A 25224-nucleotide genomic window follows, 5' to 3' on the forward strand; every position below is an offset into this window, starting at 1 on the left:
ACCCCCTCCCAAATATGCATATGCATAGTACTGATATTGAGGCCAGCAAGTTTCCATCTCCGTATCAATACAAAACACGTTGTTGGCCAAGGATCACTCTTTGCTCCTAAGACATATTTGAGCTGATGCAAAGCAGAATGTATTGTTCATTTAAAGCACATTTATGTGAAACATGATTTAGAATACCAAAAAGATGTGTATACTTTCCTTCCCTCTGCAATCCCTGCATTAAAAACTCCCCTCTGCCTGCCTGAGGGTTTGTTCTACTATCAAATCCTACCTAAGAGGGAACTACAAGGCTAAGATATCTGGGGAAGTTTCAGCATCTCCCACAGAAGCAGCTCTTCTACTTGTTAATTTTAGCAACTCCTTGCTCTAAAATCATAGAATTGTAGAGTTGTAAGGGGCCACATGTGTCATCTAGTCCAACCTCCTGCAGTGCAGGAATATTTTGCATAACTTGGGGCTTGAACCACTGACCCTGAGATTAAGGGTCTCATGCTCTATCAACTGAGCTAACCTAAGATGTAGCAACGCTACATTTGGTCTAAAAGTGCACAGTTCTGCTTGCCATTTCAGCCCTTCAGAACTGCTCCTACAAATCTGAGGTACAGCTTTCTCATTTGTGATATAAATCTACTGCAATAATCAACTGGATCTTGCACAATGGCAGCAATCATCCTTGATGAAGCTTTTCCATAGCCCTCAAAGCACATTATATGGCAAAGGAGAGTTGCTCAGTAACGCTAATCCCTATGAGTAACTTCTTCAGCACCACTAGGCCTATTTTGTATTAAAACAAAATTAGTAAAAACCATAGCTTTCAGTAGATATTCCATTAACGTGCAAGTTACGCACCTGCAATTATCTACGCTGACTACACTTCAAAAGCTATTTCACAACACAGTAGAACAGGATTGTTCCAGAGACAACTTGAGGTCGTAGCCTATGTGTAGAAAAAGTCAAATTTCAACAGATGTGCTTAGTCCTACTCAAATTTACTGAGAAAAGTGGATGCACCACAACTGCATCCATTTGGCTAACCTGACAGATGTGTGCAGATAGCAATGCTTTGGATAACTTTGAGCTATTCCTAATACTATAGTTATTTTCCCTGCCAATTACATTTTGCTAAAAATAGGTGTGCCCTTAAGTTGATCCCAATATCAGTTTCAGCTAACTAATCAAATTATATGCTAAGGTTTCAGGAATTATAACCCTCCCCTTTATTTAGACAAAATGAGATGGGTTTTAACTCTGAGAACTTGCCAAGAATAGATTTATTTTAAAGTTGAAGGGGCTGTTTTCAGAACACAGACCTTTAGGTATGGTAACCTTTGTGAACAAGTCAGCAATACTTCATAGTTTAAAGAAACACAGGAGGGCAAGGATAAAGTTAGGACACATACAGTGAAACCTTATACCTGTCTACTCAGAAGTCATTAGGAGTTCAATGAGACTTACTACTAGGCAAGTAGGTAGGATCCTGCACACACTTACTATGGTATAAGCCCCACTGCACACACTTCTTGGCAAATAAGCATAGTATTGCACTATAACTGGGGGGAGTTCTGAGTATTTTGGAATGGCTCCTGACCAAATTGGTTTTTCCAAGGTCTGTTTCACATGAAAGCAGCATCTGAGTGCAATGGCTCACCGGATATTGTAGAAGCTACTGTATATTTTCCTCCATGCCTCTGTAAACAGTAATGTGCACGGGTATGGTATACAGTGGCAAATGTGTGGAGTTATTTTAAAAACCTTTCATAGGTAGCTGTTTCGTGAAAAGCGAGCTTGAACCAAAGCTCAACATTTTTCAGTTAATCTTTCAGAGGCTTCTTGGATATTTCACCAAAGCAATTACCATTTTTGTCTTATAAGTTTCAACTTATTAAAAACCATAGCTGTTTCAGAAATGTATTGCCATATTAAGGCTGCAACACAGCACATGCTTTCCTGGGAATAAGCCTCAGAGAATACAGTTGGACATAGCGCTAAGGAAACTTGCATAGAATCAGGCTGCATATTTCAACTAGGACTGAAAGTTATCCAGATTCTCAGTGTCAACCCACAGAACGATGGACATTGAAACGTGTAAGGCTGTATGTCTTCCTTTTGGACAATTCTAACCACAGGTTGTGAGTCATATCTTTAATGATTTTCTGACTTACAAAATCTATAGTTGGAATCAATAACTCCTCCCTCTCATCACACTGGGCCATATTTACATATATACACAAAAGAATTCATGACTAATCTTTGTGGTTCAAAGTACTGACATGACAAAATATTGTCAAAATGCAGCCTTTCTGCTTCAGACTCGGAAGACAATAGGCATTTTATGTACTAAAAGTCACTTGACATGGTTTTTCACTCAGACCTACCATTTCATCACCTTGTTCTCCAATTCCCAACCACCAAGTGCCCACGCAACATGGAAGCCACTTTTGAAACTTGGGGCAGTTCAACAGCAGATTGTGTTGGGAGTGGGGGGCAGCTATTCTAATGGGGTTAAAGGTAACTTTTAAAAATCCCTGTATAGATTGTGGGAGTTTGTTTTCTTAAAACAAGGTGGTGGTTAGTGAGAGAGCTTAGGGACATTCATGGTGCTTTTTCTCTCCCCTCCCCAACTCCGCATCCAAATTTGACTGCAATATAGGTAGCAATGTTTTGATTATTCTAAGATGCAGCAGAGTTGTGACCTTCGGTCTGATCACATTCCTTATAATCTCTTGCAACACAAGAGAAGGTAGCTGCTGTTTACTTGTTCGTTCGCTGAATCCCATCATCCACATGTTACCCATTGTGTAGCAGTGTACCTGTAATCCTCCTGCTCACATCTGACAAGGCAAAGAGTGGTGTAGAGAACAGGATTCAGGGGGGATTGCAACTACCTTCTCTCTTGCTACATCAGGACATTTAAAGCTGAGACCTGGGGGCTCCAGTTGTTGCTGAACCCACATCGAGCCCAGCAAGCACGGCCAGCTGACAAGGATGATTGGAGTTGTAGGTCAAAATATCTGGAAGGCCTCACGTGTCACATCCCTGATTTAAAGGAATGTGCCCAGTGTCCAGGTTACAATGTGGTAACTCTCAAGAGATGAACCAATTTTATACATGTCCATACTTAACAATAGATAATGTAACTGGATCCATTTGGCTTATTGAATCTTTATCCTCAATTTGAACATACGGGCTTGATAAACTTCTTCACCATATCTTTCCATTCTTTAACTCTCAAATGTAAAGAAAATACAGGATTGTATGATAGCATGATTACAAGAAATTTTAGTCAAAATGCAGGGTGATCAAGTGCTCAACCAGTGATAGTGGCCTCAGCTTAGACTTCCCATATTCAAAAGAATGCAGTGTTTAGCCAGCATCAGCTCTCGAGCTTGGTGGAGTCCTGGAAAATGACTGATTCTTGCTAACAGTCCGAGATGGGGGAATAACAAAAACATTCTAAAAATCGGGGGGGGAAATCTATACTGTTCCTATTGCGTTAACACCAAAAGATCTTACAATTTAGCAGCCACTTAAACCACTTTTGGTAGGCTAGCCATCACACGAGGGGCATGCAAACAGCCAGAGTTCATTGCATTTTGCTTTATGTTTAGTGCTGCTGATTATTCCTGTAGCTGCTCATACCTTTCTCAAACAATGTTCAACCAAATAAAAAGGATACTGGACTGATGCTGGAAGAGCAGCAGGTATGTCTACACATTCAGCACACACCAATAAGGGAACACTCAGAAGATGTCATATTAAGGGATAATTTTTTAAAAAGAAGTTTTTCTGTGCAACATTGTCAATTTGAAGTCCCACTGAATCATGATGTCCCTTGACGTTTTTGTTGCTGATTTCGGATAACTTCCAACTGTTTTTTGCATTGCTGGTAGTACGTGGAAAGACTTTTATTTTCATCTAAAAGCTTTTTATGCTCTTGTACCAGACGTGATGTATTTTGCTGGTCTTTTTCATCCTGGTCCAGTTCTGCTATTAGTTCTTGCCTAAATTAAATTTTGAAAAGTTAATATTAGAATCTCAAGAGAAATTAATTGATACTCACATTTATCTACCAATATTGCTGTTTACTAAAAAAAAAAAAGTCTCAAATATTATCTAATATACTTCACAGAGGTTTGATAAAGTAATCTCCATAGGGTACAGCAGCAAGGTCTCCTTCACACCCCATTTAAGTATGCATGTGCGGTGGCATGTGTGTCCACAGCTATCCATGTACCATACAACAGCACATGACTTTTGAAAATTAGGGAAGGGAGCAGTGTAAACCAACCCCAAGTTCATTAATATTGAGAAAAAACAATATTTCAGTAGCAGATGCCTGCTGAAGTACAGAAGATCACTGCCACCAATATTTTGTTAGTATGTTAGTAGTATAACTTAAGTCTATTATTTAACAAGTTTTTTGGATGCCAAAATTGTGTGTCACAAAATTATGTATGAATTTCACGTGTGGTTTTAGTGAAGCTGTACTTGTCACTGGCTCAGTTCAGGTATGCAGCGGTTCTAGACAAATGCACTGCATGAAGCAGATGTTCACAAAGCAACTATCAGTTTGATTTTAAGGAGAACTTCAAGTTCTGACTCCTATATGTAGGATCACAATTAATAGCCAATGTCAAATTAACAGGCAATGATCTGGCCACAGGTTCATTCAGAAGTCAGTGTCTGTATCTGCCCAAGGTGGGGAGCATTCCTGAATCCCAACTTGTCACTGGAGTCTCAAGTGGCTTCTGTGGCTAGGAGTTCTTCTGCCCAGTTTAGGCCAATTTGCTATGTACGGTCTTTCCTAGATTGGAATAGCCTTGCATCAGTTGTCGATTCTCTAACCTCTCATCTGGACTACTGCAATGTGCTGTATGTGGGGTTACACTTGACAACTGGAGTTAGTGTGGAATGCAGTCACTAAGCTGGCAAGTGAGGTAGCCTGATGGGACCATGTGCCACCGGTGGTCCTCAAAACACTGTGCGTCAGTAAGCTACCAAGTTAAATTCAAGGTGTTAGTACTGGCATATGAAGCCCTATATGACACAAGTGCCACTAGGGGCTGTCTGATTGGCAGTGACCTCTGACAGGGCCTTTTCTGTGGCAGTTCCCCATTTGTGGAATCTCCGACTTGGTTTGCTGCATCTGTCTCCCTTGTTATTGACTTTAAGGAGACAATAAAAACATTTATATCCACCTAGCTATTTGATGACTGAGATACTGTTCCTGGAAACCACTGTTTTCATTTGTGTGTTTTCAAATGTTTAATCATGTGTCCTGTCACCCTAGGCTCCCTTGGGAGGAAGGGTAGAATAAAAAACAAACTAATAATACTAATATTCCAGAAGATTATTTGGGCTCATAGTCTCAAAGATTATTTAGGTTTTGTCCTTTTTACACCATTCTCAAAATAGGTCACGTTCTATATTGAGATGAACTCTTGTTAAAATAGCAGAGGCAAGAGTCACGTAGACTATTTTTTCACAACTGTCATTTCATTTAATTGATGAGATAAGCATTCAAAACACTTTCGGCCTCTAATTTTAGATGAGAAAATATTCTAGGCAGAGTTGCAGTGAACTAGTTCTCTGAGTTTTCTTCTGGGTCTTAAAGAATCTACTTCGTTTAGAGAGTCCAGCTGCCCCACAGTGCTCTCTTAGAGATGTACCTGTGAAGCGGAAATGGGAATACAGTGGTACCTTGGGTTACGTTAACTTTGGGTAACGTAATTTCAAGTTACGAACGCGGCAAATGTGCGCATGTGCAGAAGCACTCTGCACGCTTCACGCATGTGCAGAAACGCTCTGCGCACGTGCGCAGAAGCGGCGCCTCCAGATACTGACTTTTTGGGGTAAGTACAGACCCCAGGGACGAATTAAGTTCATATCCGGAGGGTCCACTGTACTGCCTTGCAACTGCTCCAAATGATGCACTCTCAATGATGAAAGCTGGGAAGCACATTTGTCACAAGATGGGCATCAGCTGCTTCCCTTAAGACTGGAGAGTGAGTGGCATTTAACACTCAGAGAAAAGAGTGATGTTGTGACACGGCTCATGGCAGCAAGGGTTGGAACGGCTGACTGCCTTGGGAACTGAAGAGAATGCTGTTTGCTCTGTCACAAAAAATGGTCCTGCAGTCAAAAGTAGGAACTGCTGCCTGGCAGGTGGAATTCTGAGCTATGGTCACAGGCCAGGGTATTGGGGAAGCAATTGGGAAAAGAAGAGGAGAAATGGGGGTTGACTCTGGAATTGCAGCAACCGTCTTGGAGGATGCTCCCATGATAGGAATGAGCCAGTCGTCACTCCTACAGCTCTAAGTTGGGAAAGACACAAATCATGGCACCAGTGTGTTATGAAAAAGTTTTGATTATTTTTATGTAGTGTTTTAGTTTATTTGTTTTTGCAGTTGTTTATTTTGTATTTTAGCTGTGAACTGCATTGTGATCTTGTGTGAAGAAGAATATATAAACAGGAATGAATGAATGAATGAATAAATAAATAGTTTGGGAGTCATGGGATTTCCAAGGCCTCCCCAGACTCATCCTGGTCTGAGAAATGGGACTCTGTATCTCACTAGGAAGTACAGAAACATTACTCCATGGCTTGTTGCATGTGAAATATTTATAACGATCAGCCCAATCTGCCATTCTAAGCAAGTGAAGAGGATAGTTCAACCTTGGGACATGATACAAAACAGGGCACCATACCTTTACATGTTCTTGTTTCTGTAAGCAGATTACAAATTCATCTACAGAGACTCCTAGTATTATAAGTTTATCATAACCAGAATCATGCTTGAAAGTAAGAAAATGCTGCCATTTTAGAAGCAATATGTAGGGTTTTTTTTTAATTTTTAAAAAATGCAATACTGTGTTAATCTACACTTTTGTTTCAGTAAAATTATCACACAAGAACAAAAAAGGAACATATTTTACCACTTACTTTCTTTGCAACAGCAATGCAATTTCTGTCTGAACTTTCATATATTCTTGTGCCATTTTACAGTGCTGTTCAAACACAGCCATAGATTCTGAGTTTGGACATGGCTGTAAAGGCTGAAAATAAAATCAAACATGTTAAAAATGAACCAACTGTTATCTCAACACACAGCATGTCAAACCTTCTCTTTTTAAATTCAAGGGAACTAAACTATATCCAGCAAACATCTTCACAGACCTAGGCAAACATGAAGTATACCAGAGTATTATTTTATAATCTGTAAAAGAAATATATGTGGGCAACTATTTAGCGATCATCATGACTGATGAAGCGTTTCAAGTGGCAGCCCACCCTGCTCTGGATGTCTACGTCATCCCTGGGATGGGTGACCATGCAGTTACCAATGCGCTGCTACTTGGTACTTCTGCAGCACAGAGTGTAGGATAAGAGGCTAGTGTTGGCAAGATGTAACTCTAACTTTCTGAGCTGGGTTGTCAGGGCAGCAGTTCGTTGCATCAGGTCAATTTATTCAGACATAAAGATCAGAGACTACATTTTGCATAGCTAGCTTTTTGGCTAATCAAACCAATTGCAACAGTACCCCTTTTAAAAAACAAACAAAAACAAAACTATTTTAAACATGCACATGCTAAATTTGGCTCGACTCCTGCATGCACACCAGTATAATTACCCCCCCCCCAATCTCCTGACAACCTAGCAGTTTGAAAGCGCGCCAGTTCAAGTAGATAAATAGGTACCGCTCCGGTGGGAATGTAAATGGCGTTTCCGTGTGCTGCTCTGGTTCGCCGGAGGTGGCTTGGTCATGCTGGCCACATGACCCGGAAGCTGTATGCCAGCTCCCTCGGCCAGTAAAGTGAGATGAGCGCCGCAACCCCAGAGTCGTCCGCAACTGGACCTAATGGTCAGGGGTCCCTTTACCTTTTTACCCCCCAAAATGGACAAAATATTCAAGATAGAGAATTGTATCATCTATTTTTTTATTTATTAATAGGTTGTGTATTGTATGCTTCTCTTTGTAAGAAGCCTGGAAAAGAGCTTTTGCCATTAAAGGTGGCCTAAACATATTAAGCAAAAACGGAAATCACAGAATGATTTTACCTGCAATTGGTGATCTAATGTAAGATATGCCATTGGGATGGAGTTATCAGACCCATTGGTATCTGTTGGAAAAAAGACAGCTTTTTTGAGTTTCAAGTGTGCAAAGTGACATCAATACATGTTGGAAGTTCTCAAAGTCCTACATAGACATAGGTTTCATGAGGAAATGATACAGGGTACTTTCACATGACTAAGTGCCACATAGCACTTGTTATCTATCTCTGCATGATGGCTGCATTTATGGCTTGCTGACTATAGTAACTGATCATGTAGTGAAGTATTTAATGAGCAACTACAACCACACAGAACTGTAAAGCTGTTGGAGTGTATTAATGTCAGATATCTATCCTGTACCTTTAGTATCTAGGTGCTTTCAAGTAGTCGAATAATAATGGATGCAGTGGAGATATATTTATAAAAATAGTGTTTTTGTTGCTGTTAAATCCTCTTATTCTTTTTTCAAGGAGCTTACATCTACATACAGCAGGTTTCTAGAGTCTTCCTCCAACTAGGCCTGTTCAATTTCAAAACCACATAAAAAGGTCACTTTCCCTCTCATCATACAATAATGAAAATGGCCATTATGTTGTACTTGGTCTACTGAGTGGTTTGGGCGGCGGGGGGGGTGTGTGTGTGTGTCAGCAAAATAGCAATCCAAATCTACCCCAAAATCAATCCAAATCTTTTTGCAAAAGGCAGATAGATATTTCTTTGCACCAGCTACTGACTTTTGCAACTTGATTTTAAAAGGCAAACATGTATAAACACCTCTAAGCAGTTAAAATTACCAAAGTTAATTAGAATTTTAAAATTATACAATTGAAAATTCAGGGCAAAAGTGTAGTCCTTATTTTAAGGACGGTTACTAAGACTTTTGCAGCCATTGCTGTCATCAGCTAGTATTGATCCGCAAGGAGAAAAATCACACAATAGCCCGTTAGCACTCCAGCTGAAATAGCAATATTGGGGTGATTAACTCCTTACACAAATCTCTGTACAAACAATACTACAGTTTCAGTACTGCCATCTCCACATGTATTGTATATGTAGGAATTTGTAATAGCATTCGCTTACAGTGGCCCTCAGGAATCTACAAGATGCTGGCAATAGCATCTTTTTTCATGCACATACAGAACTGCTCATGTACATAAGTTTCCTTGTTCTCTTAAGTCAAGGCATACTTTGCATAGGCAACGAGGATTCTCTGTTGTGAAAACAAGGTATTCTGTTACTCATAAAAGATGCAAGCCTTTCAGGTGCAAAGCTGTGCGTGTGGCGTGCACAAACATTGCAGTCCTATGTGTGCAGCAGGGTAGCTGAATACAGCTCCCAGAAGCGATCCCTACTCCAGTATCCTCCTAAAGGGAAAGAGTCCAGAACAGAGACCTTTTTGTAGTTATATCTGCAGAGATGAACAGAGTCTTTTCAACAATCCCATTATGATCTCTTCTTCCCAAAGAAGCTGGGCATCTTTGTTTTCATTTTAGAAATGGTAAAGGATTTTTCGTTCTAGAAGGGGTGTGAATGTGTGGGGGTGGTGGGGACTGGGGACCAGGCTACATTTTTATAATATGAACCGTTGGATTGCCAATCTGCTATGTTTTCTTCAGGATTTTAATTTTATTGTTTTGTATTTTGTTTAGTGTGCTTTTTATAGTTGTTTTATGCCATGTTGGAAGCTGCCCTGGGGACTCCCAGGGACAGGATGTAAATCCCCCCAAGTAAAATAAAAAGTTGGTGCTTTTGGACCATGTGTATATACACATTTTGGAGGTATTTATTTATTTCATAAAATTTATATGTTGCTTGATTGTAAAAAACCAACCCCCCCCCCAAAAAAAACCCCAAGGCACTTTTGCAGCAGTATGTGAACCACTGGTAAAAGTTGTTTCTTCAGGTTAGCTTGAAAAAAAGTCATTATGGAACAGTCATGTTTACAAAGCATTTCTTTCCTAATATTGAGTATTCATTATCAAAGAATTGGACATTTACTATCTAATAAGAAACAACAGTTTGATTACAGTACACTGTATACAAAATGTCCATTTCTACATTATTTTGCAGTTGGATGTAATAATGCTAGAAGTACAGGTGGAAGACAGGAGTGCCTGGCATGCTCTGGTCCATGGGGTCACTAAGAGTTGGACACGACTAAATGACTAAACAACAACGCAGATGGTAATTTACTTTGCCGAAGTCAATGTAGTTATTAACACAAGAAGCACTGGGAATAAACTTGGGGAGAGTCTGATGTAGGGTAACATTCACAATCAATTAAGCCTGTCTTAAATGAAGGCATGCACATAAATGATGTACAATTTGTTTTTATTATATGTTTTATGCTAAAAAGTAACTTACATACAGCATTGGAAGAACACATTTTGTAACAAAAATTTGACACACAGCACAATGTCCAACAGTCCTGGCTCCAGGTTTTTGCATAAAAATTTAGCGGGTTCCTGTAAAATACAAATGATCACCCTCCCATGGTTCAGCACTACTGATGGAGAGCAAGCAAGTGATCAGGTGACAGCAGCAGCTTTCCTCTCCCTCTGTGATGTAGTTGAGTATTTTAGATGATGCTGTGGCCTTTGGCTAGTGCAATAAAGCTTCTGATTATGGTGCGGACACAAGAGGCCAAATAAGGAGCCGCAGTCACAGCTGTAGCAACACACTCACTTGCCCTATGGTAGATGCCTAGCATCAACCTGAAGTTGATAAAGTTTAATACACACAAGCCTTGTGTGTAAATCACTATGCAAACACAGTACTTCTCAAGAGCGAGCGTTGATACTTCCAAAGCCAAACCCAACTTTACCTGTAGAGTCATCAGGTGTCCATGGAAGACTGCGAGCTGGCTTTTCAGAGGTTGGTCCCGAGGTAGTGATCATTCTCACACTAGGACTAGATGATCTACTGTTGTTCCTGCTTTCCTGTACGAAGACATTTTTTTTAAAAAAACCCCAAATTATTATCTTAAGCACATTGCAATTTCAGAACAACACTGTTGAAAATCTGAAATTTCTTGATTGCCAGATCAGTTAATTTTCATGAACATTTGAGAGGTTTGCTTCCCCTTGAAATAAAGAAAACAATAATATAAAAAACATGTGAAGCAGTCCACAAGTTTCGGGAGTCATTCTTCCATGATGTTTTTCTACATGTTTCATCAGAGCTCAGGGACTTTCTAGTGAAGGGGACAGGGGAATATACTGCTGTCAGAAAAGAGTAGAGCTAAAAAAGCAGCAATGCCTCTTCTCCAACCCACCCACTTGGTGCCAAAGGACATATTCTTCCTCCCACTGAAAATAGCCAGTGTGGCCTCCCATCCTCAGTTTAGACTGACACCATAATGCAGCAAAGGCTTAAAGTCCCCCTTTCCCCATGCCATGATACTGATGTGGTTTGCAGCCCCTGCTGACTATTTAACGTCAAGAACAAAGGAAAAAATAATTGCATACAAGGGATATGGCCCTCAGAAGTTGGGTTCTACCCTTTTAAAACATGGTGGGGTTTTGAGGGGGGAGGGGGGTTATTGGGCTGTTGTTTTTATTTTGATTATATATTTGTGTTTTATATTCTGATTTTGTTCTGTGAACCGCCCTGAGACCACCGGGTATAGGGCAGTATATAAATTCAATTAACAACAACAACAACAACAACAACAACAACAACAACAACAACAACAACAACAGTATAACATCATGTAAATAAAAATCAGGATCTATTGGGAAAATAAACAGCACTATTCATCAACCAAATAAACATGGAATGGTAGGCTGGGTTAAGCGAAAGGATTCTTGGGACAAGATTGCATCAGACACAATAACCCTGCTGAAAAATGCAAAATTACAAGAACTGGCCATAAAGGGGAACAAAGTTAGCAAGGACAAATTACTGTCATGGAAAACGAGGAGTGTTGCCCATCCTTTGGAATGTGTACACCTCTTACCTCTGCCCTGCTGCAGTCCAATCAAAACTTCTCTGTACATTTATGGATGGGCTTCTTAGAGCCCAAAGTAGGAAAAGTGCTAAGGTTATCAATGGCTACATTACACCTCCGCTACACTTCCAGGATCAGAACCGGCATTACTCTGAATACTGGTTACTGAGAAACCACAGCAGAAGACGGCTAGAGTGCTCATGTCCTGTTTGCAGGGTTGCCAGAGACATCTGGGTGGTCACTAATGGAAACAAGATGCAAGACTCGATAGACCTTTGGTCTAATCCAGTGGGGCTCTTCTTCTTATAATACATGCATAGGTAATGTGTGGGCATTAATGCCCAGACGGATGGTTGTTAAAGAATATACAGAGAATTTATTGAAGGACTAATGTTATTAAACACTTTGCACCAAGATTCTGGTTGGCTTGTGGTGGGCTCCCATCTCAATGGGGAGGAAAGATTTAATCCCTGTTCTATGCTGATACAAATACAGGTGGAGCACAAGTATTAATTATGAAGGCCATGATCACACATTTCACAAAAAAATAAAATGAAAAGAACCTAGGCAGCACGCATGCTGCCATTACTAGTTTGACACTAACCATATTCAAAACAAATGAATCAATGTTACTCATGCTACTGACGTTTAAAGACTGTTGCCTGACATTCCATTAGCTCAGGTATCAAAATTAAAAACACAAAACGTAAAACATTTCATTTCCCCCCTTCCAATGATTTCACTCTAAGCCACTAAGGACAAAGTGATGAGATGATATGTCTTTGGTATGTGCATATGTATTCAGAAATGTCACCTCAAATGACAAAGTGAAACTATGGATAAGTCAGTAGTTGTATTTTCCCTAAACACAAATTTGAGAGCTTTCAAATTCACATCGGTTTTGAAAAGTTTTACAGTAAAGCAATGAAGCTGAAGAATTCTAAGTTTTATAAATAAAGGTTTGTGCAGGCAAGAAATTGCTCTCAAATTTAGCCAAATATCAAGTAGTATAGTTAAAAAATAATAATTAACAGCATCATATGCATAGTCAACAATAAACATTTTCAATGGGTAGCGTTAACAGAACTTGCAATCTTTTTAGGCATGTTGGGCGTTTTTCGCTTGGAACCAATTCCTACTAAGTACAATGCCATTTTCTCACCTGGAATAATACATAGGGATATAGGCTTGTTATACCATTACTAAGTCTTACCAAAGGCAAGCAAATATACTTTAGACTATAGCAAAGGAGAGACAATATTGTGAAACTTTTCTTGCCAGTTTAAGCATCTTTAACGCAGTACAGAGCTATGGTAGAGGTTCTTCAAAGCTGCACATTGCACTTTCACAATTCTAGTGCTCTTCAGGTATTTTATAATTTTAATTTGGTGGTTTCAATTTGAAGAGAGTTGCTCACCCACAAAAACATTTTTTTAAAAAAAGTAAAATAAAATAATATTAGACAATCATTTAATGAACCAACTATGATCTTCAAGGAAAAAAAAGTTTTTTTACCTGGTTGGAATCTGTTCCAGCAACACTAAGGTCTTGAATAGATCTGCGCCTCTGTTGTCCGTTGCCTGCTGATGAGAGAAAGAAAAAAAAAAAGGAGCTGAAATGCACTCAAACAAAATAAGGGTGTGACTGTTGCAGAAAGAGCTTGGAATTTGTACAGATCCAGCGAGAGGGAGAGAAAGAGTGTGTTTGTATATGGGGAGGAGTGGGGGAGAGCAGAAAGACAGCTGCAAAGTTTTAAGAAGAAGAAAAAAACACACCCTGCACACTGGCGTGTCAACAGAAAGCATATCCTAATACAATAACCACTCCTATCCCATGAATAGCTTCTGCACTTTCCTTCACCATCTTCTGTCACATGTGCTTTAACAGGCTTAGTGCTTGGGGGGCTGGCACTGATGACGACATCTATTTCAAGGAGGTTACGTTATGGGGATTTCTAGAGCACGGCTACTACGATAAGATGCTGCCAGTTTTCTCACTTCTTTGGATTAGTAAGCAAAATGAGTAATCAGCAGTACTGACCTGCAAATCATAATTTTGCTCTCTCTCACAGGAAAGGCCAACCCAATTTCTATTCCAGTTATAATGCTCCTGTTTAGTTGCCGAGAATCATCTTATACTTATTTGTCCCATTCTTGAAAATGTAGCCTGCTTCTATATATATATATATATATATATAAAATTTTGCACCTATTACAGACCTGAATGCCACCAGTTTTTTTTAATTAAAAAATTAATGGCTATATGCGATATATATATACATTGTTAAAATCTGCAAGCCAATAAAATAACAAAAGATCACAATTTTTGGGTATGCAGCATTTCCGCTAGCATTTTGCTATTCTAATGATCATTGTTTATGCTGCTTCTGGGATGAGAGATCAGTTGTCCAAAGGAAACACCAGCACATTGAAATTAACAGCTGACACAATACTTAGGATTCTTCAGTCTTTGAAGGTTACATTACATAACATTTTTGTTTTAGAAAAACACAGACCAGCAGTAACGCAAGCAACCACTCCAACAATGAGAAGCACATGCATTCAGCGTCCTTCAATTGATCATTCTGTTTTACAACATGCAGTTTGGCTTTATACAAGGCCTCAATGTTGATTAAAGTGACCTAGGAACTTATTTCCAGTTTGAATATAAACGGGATAAAAAGGAAGAGAACAACCCAGTTTTCTGAATAATGTCTTGCTTAACATCTTGGGTTTCCCTTGAGTTACACACCACCAAAAGGAGTATATATTTGGGCGGCTTGTTACCCATTTCTCCCAAAGGATTCTGATTTAACAAGTTATTTTAAAAAATACAGAAAGGGAATCAGATACTTTAAAAGTTTTTAGAACTTTAGAGCAAATTGATATTGTGAGCAGCAAAGCGGTTCAGAATTTCTGCGCCACTTCTGAAAATATCAGTTACAGAGTACTGACACACACAAGTGCTTGACTTCCAGGTCAACTACACAAACTTCCCAAGAACTGCCTAAGTGGTCCGTGATCTGCTCCTTAAAAAGCATGCAGCAGCCTGTCATTAAGAAAATGATCATTAGGAGTTTACATTGGGAAGCACAACTTGTGATGTTTTTTAAAAAAAGCAGTTGCTCATTAACAGATTTATGCAGTTGGTCACAGGCTCTAGCAACTTAGCATGGACCTCAAGATGATCCACTCATGACTGATGTAACAATTATGTCCACATTTCATTCAACAGCTCCGTTCTAAAATTAGCTTAACTGAAATAAACTTGTAAAAAATATCTGGAATTCCCATTCTCCTTTCAGATTAGCAACATTTGTGAATCTAAAGAACCCAGCACATGTGCTGCTGAAACATTATATCATGGCCACCAAAAAGTTAAAATAATCAGGGTGGGGTAGAATTAAAAATGCCTTTATATATTTATATTCAAGAAGGTTGTGCTCTGTAGCACTGACGACACCAAACTGCTTTAAATGAGAAACCTCCAGATTAGCAGCATGAGATTTAAAGCAAGCTGTTAGGCTAAGGCATTTTCATTGCAGTTAACTAGTACTGGCATAGGGCAAGCAGCTCAAGCACAGCCAAACAAACAGGAAATCGATAAATACTTGTTGCTCCTGGATCAATATCAGCTTAGGGGTCCAGCCATAAAAACACAAGCTTCCAGCACGGAAATCAGTTAGCTCCAGTTATAAACACTGCCCCTGAACACAACTCAGAAACTTCAACTGGTCCAAAATGCAGCAGCCAGATTATATGCCTTTAGAATGCATATAACCCATTCTAAAACAGCTACATTGGTTGCCAGTTCATTTCCAGGCCCAATTCACGATGCTCACATTACTGTTTAAAACCCCTCAAATGATTAGGCCCCAAATATCTGACAGACCGCCTCCTTTCCTATAGACCCTCTTGGGTATTAAAATAAGCAGGTCTTGGTATTTCTGCCACCGTCAGAAGTCCTGGTGGTGCCCCCAGGAGAGCATTTTCTGTGGCACCCAAAGTATGTCTGCCACATTCACTATACAGCTTTTAGTGAATGCTGAAAAGGCATCTCTTTACATTGCCCTTTAACACCTGAGATTCGTGTTTCAGGACACCTGTGACTGCAATTTGTTTTAAGTGTTTTTAATACTGAATTTTAAATTGTTGTAAACCACACTGCTGGCAAAGAGCAGGCAGTAAATTTAATAAATATTACTACTACTACTACTATTTTTTAGAAGTAACCATCTTACTCTTTACGAACTGAAAACAATGCTGTTAAAACACAAGAGAATATCCTACTGCAAGCAGTGCCATTCAAGTGATTATGTAATTTGGGGGTAAAAGGTAAAGAGAAGCCTTTGAAAAGAACCATAACCCTAAATTTTAATGATAGGTAAACAAATTTTGGGTGGGGAGATACTTAACATGTGTACTGACCACCATTCAATACATGTGTTTAGTAACATTTCTTTACTTTAAATTCTGGTTCAAATCCTTCCCCTGAGAAGTTTAGTGACGTGTTACAGATACTGTAGAATCTGTCACTCCAGCTGTTTTAGTTGAGGGATTGTGGCAAAGGATACATTGCACAGTATACAGAAGCATGAGTAAATTCAAAGGGCTTAAATCAGGGTTATCAATGAGGCACTTGTGGGCACCAGTGTGCCTGCCAGTACCTCCTATGGTGCCTGCAACAGGTCTCAGTAAATGTCCCATCAAAAATCTGGATAGAATGAGAATGTCCTTTTTGTCCTGTCGCTGTTCGCCCTATTTTGGCCTCTCCTACATGTCCCCTGAAACATGACCACACTTCATGCTCACCCTTTGTTGTGAGCAGAGAAAAGGTGCAAATATGGCAATGGCTTATCATCTGAGGGAGAGGGGTCTGCACCATTTTGTGGTCCTGTCACTTTCTGCTCTTTTAGATATGGCAGCCATTTTGTGCTATGCCCCCTGGCAGCCATTTTATGACTGGCACTCATGGCACTGCCTCCAAATAACGAATGTGCCCCAAAAGATTGACAATCCCTGCTTTTAATTATGCTACAACCTCACAACTGTAACTTGCTAATGAACTAGTATACTTGCATATTTTGTTAGCTCTGCATTTTAAGTGAATTGGATTTGTGCTTCCTGGATTTATGGAATGGAATGCATTAACCCTTTGTTTTTCACAAATCTTGACACAAAATAAATACCAAAATGCATACAAATAATGTGCACCTTGTGAAGAAATGTTTAAAATAATGCATATTTTTGTGCTGTTTAAAATAAACTTGGACTGTTCTGGAAATGAGATACATGAAATAATATTGTGAAACTGGCACAACCAGAAATATATTGATCTGAGCCAACAGTGAATCCCAAAGTAAAAAACACATGAAATACGTAAAAAATAATGCTGCAAATACCATCCTGTGCAAAACATTTATGAATGAATGTGTGGCATGCCAATTTTCCTCATAAACATATATGAAAAACAGGTTCAATGACTGAACCTGTTTGAAAATACTGTATTTCATTCATCTGAAAAGGTGATCTCCCTGCCTACAGAAGTTTATGATTGAATTCATTTGTTACTGTTGTTCCAGAAACACTTGGATTGCTGAGAATGTAATGAAGAAGTTCCTAACCACTTGTCACCAGATTCCTTATCACTTGGGCAAGAGCAGAGGTGTTGGCCTTTGTTTCCAGGCCAAGTTCTAGGCTATGCATCATATCTTGACTATTTAGAATTCCTTTCAAAACTTTCTTTGCTATGTCCTAAGACATCGCATAACATTGTATTCATTTTTTAACTCAGGGTGTAATAGAACTTTTATAAAGTATTTGGTACATGAAATTCGCTAAGCTATTTGGCTAGGAATGACTATTACATGAAGGTCATTTGTTAAGAATGTTTTGATTGTCACTTTGTTTCTGTATATTTGTCAATCTTACATAGAGCATTCATTACTCAACAGGCATCATTCCTATTTAATTATAAAGTTGACAAAAATAGACTTGGACCCTAAAATAAATCAAGAAGTTCAGAGAGAATGCTTCCTGTCCCCTCCTTTCCAGCACTGCACTCTGTATAAGATTCTTATTGCTAACACTTCCCTGTACTGTCACGTGATTTGAATAAGATCTATAAAACCAACAGATACTTGTTGGAAAATGTCACTCTACCACAGGAGCTAACTCATACATGTGGTAGCATTTTCTGAGATAAAAAGCTTTGGCTATCAAGTAAAAACAGCTGTCATGAGATTTATGACAATCTGTCCTTACAACCAAAAATTATGCTGCTTGAATTTGCAGAAAGAAAGAAAGAAAGAAAGAAAGAAATGGCTTGGATCCCAAGGTTGCAGAAGGAGACATTTCCATCTTTCCCAGAAGCCCGCTAAAAGTCTCTCCCAAGGCTGAGGTGAGGTGCAGGGCAGTGGGGTGGGAGAAGGAAATGCAATATATATATATATATATATATATATAAAATGAGCGCAGGTAACTTCTGAGGGTGAGGCATGCTTCCAGTTTTGAACTGCTTCTTGCTTCATAGCTCACCCCATTCAGAAGAACCCACCAAACTTTCAGATGTCTGGGGGAATACAGGAAAGTGCTCTTTTGCCAATCCCTTTCTCTGAGCACTTATTATGATCCAATACATTGTTGTAAATTACTTATGACTGGAAACTTAATTATTGTTGCAAACTTAATTATAACTAAGGATGAGACTATTCCAAAGTTGAAAAAGGGTGTTTTTAAGTTGAACTGCTCAAAACACTATATCCTAAGTGAAAATGCTAAATTGAGAGAAGGAAGTCACAGTAACAAGACATCTGTGACAGAATTGCAACTTTTTGGAGAAGAAAATATATTAATGTACATGTGTACCAGTGTTTTTCAATAACAAGTGTGTCTTTTTCTGAAATCTGACTGTATCCATCAACCAGTGGACCATCCAGAGCAGATTTGGTGTGGATGAGAGAGAGAAGAGGTGGGATGAGGAGAGGAAGGAGAAGTCTCTTTGCACAACACTGGATCTTGCCCTACATTTTTACTCATAAATATTTATTTTAAGTCATTTATTTACTGCATGGCCTTCCATATATTCCCTTTATGTATTAATAGTAATTAGTAAAAATTAAAACTAACAAAATATAGTTGTAACAAATGCATTTATATCTCAGGCTACATTTAGTCAGTCTTAATAGATATTGCATACTTTCTTAAAACCTGTTATTTTAACCATATCTGTTGCACTGGCATAAACCATATACATGGGTTTAAATAACCATTTAATTATTACTATAGCCAAAACTGGTCTGATATAATTTTGATAATGTAGTCGTTATTTAATCATTCAAAATGCAGACTTGTTTCACATATTAACCTTTCTAAGTAAGAGGTTTTTTATGAAGAGAACCATTTGGATTTGAAAGACAACACTGGTATGTTGACATAATTCAGGAAAATTTATCCTGAGAGTCATATTAATAATTCATTTTTAAAAAATCAAGTTCTTTCTACACTGAGAATTTGAACAAATTCACCTGTTATTATTTTTTTTTTTACTAGTTCAAAGAATTGTGTTAATTTGCCATGGGAGCAAAAGCCTTCTTTTTCTCATGCATCTTTAGCATGTAGTGCCAGCTTGTTAATTCATTAACAGGAGCAAGAAGTATTTAAAGAACTGATCATTATTCCAGCATCCATTTCAATGGCCCACTTTGCCGGTATGTGATACCTGGTTTGATGATCTCTGGGACATCCAGAATGTTGCCAAATGAAGCAGTTTTACGATGGCCTCGTTTAGGTTTGGAAAAGGCTGAAAAAACACATACACACATACAATACACATGCAAACGACTACAATTTTAACACAAATCATTCAGACTAAAACTGCACCTTTTACTCAACTTGGTTAAACTTGGAGACCATGCAAAAAAGGTCATGCAGAATGGTCTGCACAGCTTTCCATTCATGCTCAAAACTGTAAAGCATTTGTTAAGGGCAACAAACATAAGTACGGTCAACAACGTAACACAGCACTTTATTAGTTATAGTTAGAAAGACAAAATCCAAACAAACAAAGCGGAATGGTAAAGGAGAGAGGGAAAACCAAAGTCTGGTCACAAAATAAACTAAACTGTCCACCGGCTCCACTTCACCAATATACTAATAAGATGTCTGCCACATGCGGCAGTCCAAATATTTTCTGAAAAGTGTTCCTCTCAAAAGATTTTAATGAAAACGCCTATACGTTTTCAAGAAAGCTTTTTTGATTTACGTGCACTAAATTGCCAGGTTATTCCCTGCCACCCACTTTTCAGCTGGAAACTGACTGGAACTGCCATTTTGAAGGAGAGTCAGAATCAGCAACCTCCATAATATTAAACACAAATGAAAGATTAAAATGATGGAATATAAGTATTTTCTGGAAGTGAAATGTGTAATGGAAAGCTTTGGAATTAAATACAGCTGTTAATGCTACCAGTAACATAAAGAAGGGTGGTGACAGTGGTGGTATAATGGCCCAACGAGTTAAGTTAAAAGCTCCTTATTAAGAACAAATAATAGGTCTGGGAATGCTGTTCTATAAAAATCTTATGAATACGGTGGATGAGAATCTAGCAATATTTAGTGCCTTCACCAATCCTTGTATACCATCGGGTTCACTGATATGTATGTATTGTATGGTACTTCTAAGTTGGGGTAAGTTTGTTTTGCAGTATTGTATTCTATTCTATTTCTAAGATGTAACATGCCCTGGGACCTTATGGAAAAGAGTGGGCCACAAACATAAATAAATAACAGTAATATTGCCAGCTCCAAATATAGATTACTTCTGGACTAGAATGTAGAACTGCGGGTATAGGGCGGTATATACTACTACCACCACCACCACTGCTACTACTAATAGGATGAACATAGCAGATCTGACCATGGGCAACATTCCCTGTAGTTAAAAGATTTAAATTCTGTTGCTTTAGCCAATTGCTTGCATTAAGAGCATATAAGCAGGAGTTGTTGCTCTCATTGGTTTTCTAATAGAGGCCACACATCAATCTTTAAAACATTTATTTTATTCTAAGCACCATAACTTCTGATTTAGACAGTCATGGAATTGGAGCATTCTGCTCCACCACATTTACATAAACATAATTAGATGATCTCCATTTTGAAGTTTCTCCTGGAATTATATGTTATTGATTTGGGTACTTGACATTTTCAAATTAGCCTTCTTTAAATCAAAAGGATACCCAGATCAAAATCTAAGAACAAATAATTGCCTCTCAGTTTTCTCTACTGCTCCACTGAAGTCAGGAAACTGATCTAGTATAAAAACTAATGACAAACCAGTATCAGTTCCAGTGTGTATATCTGTTTTATGTCACCTAATGAAGTGAGTGTGTAGTCAAAATGTAATTTAAAAACACAATCCTACGCATGTCTACTCATTGAATTCATGTGTATGAATGTTCAATGGGACTTTCTCTTCGTTAATTTTGTACAGGAATGCAACTGTAGCCATTAAAAGGACATATTAAATGTTGAACTATTACTGGCAGAAGAGAACCTACAATCTCAAAGGCTGGGATTTAGTCATCCCATTTGCCTGTTGAAAACTTTGCTTCATCGTTGTTCGGCCAGTATCTCACCAGAAGTAAGCAACAGAAAGGTTGATGGATAAAATAAAAATGTCTGTTTAGTAAGGGCACATTAACAGGTTCAGAATACCAATAATTTTCTATAGTACAAAAAACCCATCTTTAATATACAAATAGATTAAACAACTTCGCTTTAGTTATGTCAATCCCAATTAAGCTGTGGTTGCCTTTTAGAATAAATTATGATATTATAATTAGCGACATAGTACATTTTAGGTACTCCACTAATTTACTAAAAAACGGAAATGGAAGCCTTATTTAGATCCTTTCAGACCTCAAGCCAGGGTAGAAAAAAGTGGGTGCTCCGGCCCCATTTAGGCACCTCCCTCTGCACAACACAAGATTAACGCTGTCAAATACTCCAGACATGCTCTCTGCCTCAGCTTTGATCATACCAAATATCTGAGGGGCTCCTTGAGAAGGTTCACTTGGAAGCCCCTGGCAACTCTGATCTATTGTGAGCAGCTGGGAGAAAGGCCCTGAAACAAAGTCTGGACACGCACTTTGCCTTTGTTCCCACGCTCTGAGACAGCAGCTTCTGCCTTCCAACCATTTCAGGATGATGAGTAGGCATGCAATTTTCTGTTCTGTTTATGAATTCTGTGCATTCTGGCCATTGAGGCATCCTTTAAATCACAGACTTGTATTCAGAGTTCATTACAAAAGGCCATACACAACACTTTTTAGTTACGATATAGTAAAGAGTAACTAGAATTCTCTACAAAAGATCACCGTATTTTAATTTAATAATAACTACCTTACGTATGCACCAGTTTCCTCTTACATGTGGAGAATTCCAGTTTTTCAATTAAACCAGCTGTTCTTAAAATGCAGAAAATATTTGAATTCCAGGCAAATGAAAACATTCAGTCCTAAAGGGAACTGCATAGATTTAGAAAAATAAAGTGACCAACTTTAATAGTCATGGACATACCCAGAGAAGGCAAAAATAATTGCATATATACCTCACTCATCTTCTTGCAACCCAAGTGCACTTAACTGAGAGTCTGACTGCACCCAGCATAACCCGTTTCAATGGAGAAGGATGGGGGTGGGCGTGTAGAATTAAACAGCATCACAAATGTGCACAGCTGACAAAATGATCTTTCTCTCCTGCAGTACTCAGGTAGTACATCTTGTGCCAGCAAGCTCCACTGGTGCAAGGTTCATCCACCTGATTGTGGATGATTTTCTTCTCCTACAATGCAGCTCTCTCTGTTCATTTTGGTCCTATAGCCCCTGGTAGAACTTATTGATCTCAGTCCCATTTGCCTAGCTGTTTAGTAAGATTATTTTACCTGTGGTAGCAGCAATTCTTGCTTCAATTTCAGACATATCAGCACTCATTCGTTTGCTTTCTCCTGAAACAAGGGTTGACTGCGGTCGCCCACGAACTTCTGACAAGCTCTCGACACTGCTACCGCGAGATGGAGGTAAGCTCAAACGACCAGGCTCTCCCTGCAGAAAACGAAACACTTTACAATGATTCAAAAACTAATTGCAGAAATGGGTGAACAAATAAAGTTTGCATGAATAATACATCTGCAGCTGCCATTTTCATTTAGTTCTTAAGATGATATGCAAGCCCATAATAACCTCTCTCAGAAGAAGAGTAGGCAGAAGGTTTATGCTTCTGTTAAGGTATAAACATATGTTTAAGGCATGGAACTTATTTTTTATGCTCTCTGCAAACCTGGATCTCCATAACAAAACTAGTAGTAGTTAGATTTGATAAATGTCTTTAAATCTTGTGTATTTTTTTTGTCACAAACTCTGAATAGGTACTTATTGTCAGAGTTTTAAAATAATTTAATATGTATTTTTCAAGCATTAATGGTTAGGGAGATCTCATTATTTTGATTTTAAAGTTTCCTTAATGACTATTATTTCTATGTTCTTACCGACTGCTTTGCTGAATTTTTCATCTGCTGGGCCAGTTTTGACTCCAAGCGTTTAATAGTGTCATTGGTAGCAGTTCCTGGAAAGTCATTTGGTTCCATGTTGGCATCACTCTTGTTACTAGTATTTGTGGAAGTCATATCCATGAAGGAACCTATACATTTTAGAAGTATGTTACTTTACTTGAGAAGTCACTCATGACTACAAAACTACAGTTTTAAATATTGGTTGTATTCGATTTCTTATTTTTAGATTATTATTTTTTTAAAAACCCCAGCTAGACTGCATAACTACAGCCTTAACATATTTGTTAGACTTACAGATTTATCCCAGTATGTGAAAATCAAATTCATCCTCTCAACACAACAAATCACTAGTACTAAAGGCATTTTGTTTGGAAACATGACAGGCAGCGCCGCTAATGGATACCAGTTCTGCTGACATAAATCCTTCTTTAGAAGGCTTAGGTGTTTCAGCTAAACCCCGGTTTCAGAATAGCATGATCCTGCATATCTTTTAAATATGGACTGCAAAGTTGTTATCTTGTTTATTTCTTTCTGTGAGTATATGAGATGGATAGCACTAAACTTTATGAGGAATAAATCTGAACATAAAGCTAGCTTCCAGGTAATTTCTCCACATATGAGTTAAGGCATTTCACAGTAACTTTGTGTGAAAAGGATTCCTTAGTCTGTTGGAATCATCATACTGTCAATCAACTACAAGAAAGAATATCTTACACTCTGCAGCACGGTTTATCTTACTGTATGTAAGGCATATCTTACTGTATGTAAGGCATTACTGTATGTAAGGCATTTGAGGCATAAACATTTATGCTTCAAATATTTAAGGCATAAGAAGCAGAACTAACTCTCTGTGGGGAAGGGTTGTATTCAGTGGCAGAGCAGATGCTCTGTGGTCTTTCCAGGCAGGATTGGGAAAGACTACTGTCTGGAATTCTGCTTTCTGACAATCAAGAAAACACTGAGCAAAGAACTGACTCAGTATAAGAGAGCTTCCTGTTCCTATGCTGTCTGCGGATTACAGCCCATATTAAGAAAATATTAAACACAATGGTTGTTCCATGGTGCCTGAAAAAAACATCTGAAACAGTATGTAGGTGAGTCTTACCATGACAGCTTAGTACAATGCTACAAAAGAAAAAAAGGTTGCTTGTTTCTAGAGTTATACCAAATACTACTGCGCCAATATGACATCTTTTGCTGTGTTAGCATTAGAATAGACACTGTAAATTGGGAACTCATACTAGTGCAGTGGTTCTGGGCTATGCCTATACCATTCATCTGCTGACACAATGAACAGTAGGACATTGTGCTTGCTTTTAATTCTACATAATCTTAATTAATAATCAACTACTTATGCATATAATCTACTTACCTGTACTAGTAGCAGAGTTGCTTTGGCCTTCATCAGAATACTGACAAGGGTATTGTAGAGGTTCCTCTGCTCCCGGAAAGTACTGCAAAGACGTAAAGGAGGAAAAGCTCAATGATCGACAAATTCATTTTGTGTCCTGGCTCACTGGACAGAACATGAAACAGGAGAAACCAATACTGTATATATTATTTTAGTAAACTCCCTAAGATCTTCAACTTGGTTCTCAAAATGTGTGGTTGGATGTTTGGTATAAAGCCAGTTTATTCTTTAACT

General features: G+C 38.5%; 1 protein-coding gene across 3 annotated transcripts in view; it reads right to left on the bottom strand.

The window, feature by feature from the left end:
• Positions 1 to 1262: 1262 nt before the first annotated feature.
• MAP3K7 (mitogen-activated protein kinase kinase kinase 7) overlaps positions 1263 to 25224 on the bottom strand; it is a 37858-nt gene continuing 13896 nt past the window's right edge. Inside the window, exons 9-17 of one of the 3 annotated variants that reach the window (XM_080999884.1) lie at positions 24952 to 25033; positions 23556 to 23707; positions 22953 to 23112; positions 19731 to 19811; positions 13527 to 13594; positions 10887 to 11001; positions 8069 to 8130; positions 6953 to 7065; positions 1263 to 4010 (exon numbers count right to left, since the gene is read on the bottom strand). In XM_080999884.1, coding sequence (XP_080856010.1) covers positions 3830 to 4010; positions 6953 to 7065; positions 8069 to 8130; positions 10887 to 11001; positions 13527 to 13594; positions 19731 to 19811; positions 22953 to 23112; positions 23556 to 23707; positions 24952 to 25033 — 1014 coding nt within the window. In that variant the 3' untranslated portion in view covers positions 1263 to 3829. The remainder of the gene's footprint in view (positions 4011 to 6952; positions 7066 to 8068; positions 8131 to 10886; positions 11002 to 13526; positions 13595 to 19730; positions 19812 to 22952; positions 23113 to 23555; positions 23708 to 24951; positions 25034 to 25224) is intronic. The other 2 variants (XM_080999886.1, XM_080999885.1) reach the window with 2 other exon arrangements.

Source organism: Podarcis pityusensis (genome assembly GCF_964106645.2).
Source record: "Podarcis pityusensis genome assembly, chromosome: 3".
Taxonomy (NCBI): Eukaryota; Metazoa; Chordata; class Lepidosauria; order Squamata; family Lacertidae; genus Podarcis; species Podarcis pityusensis.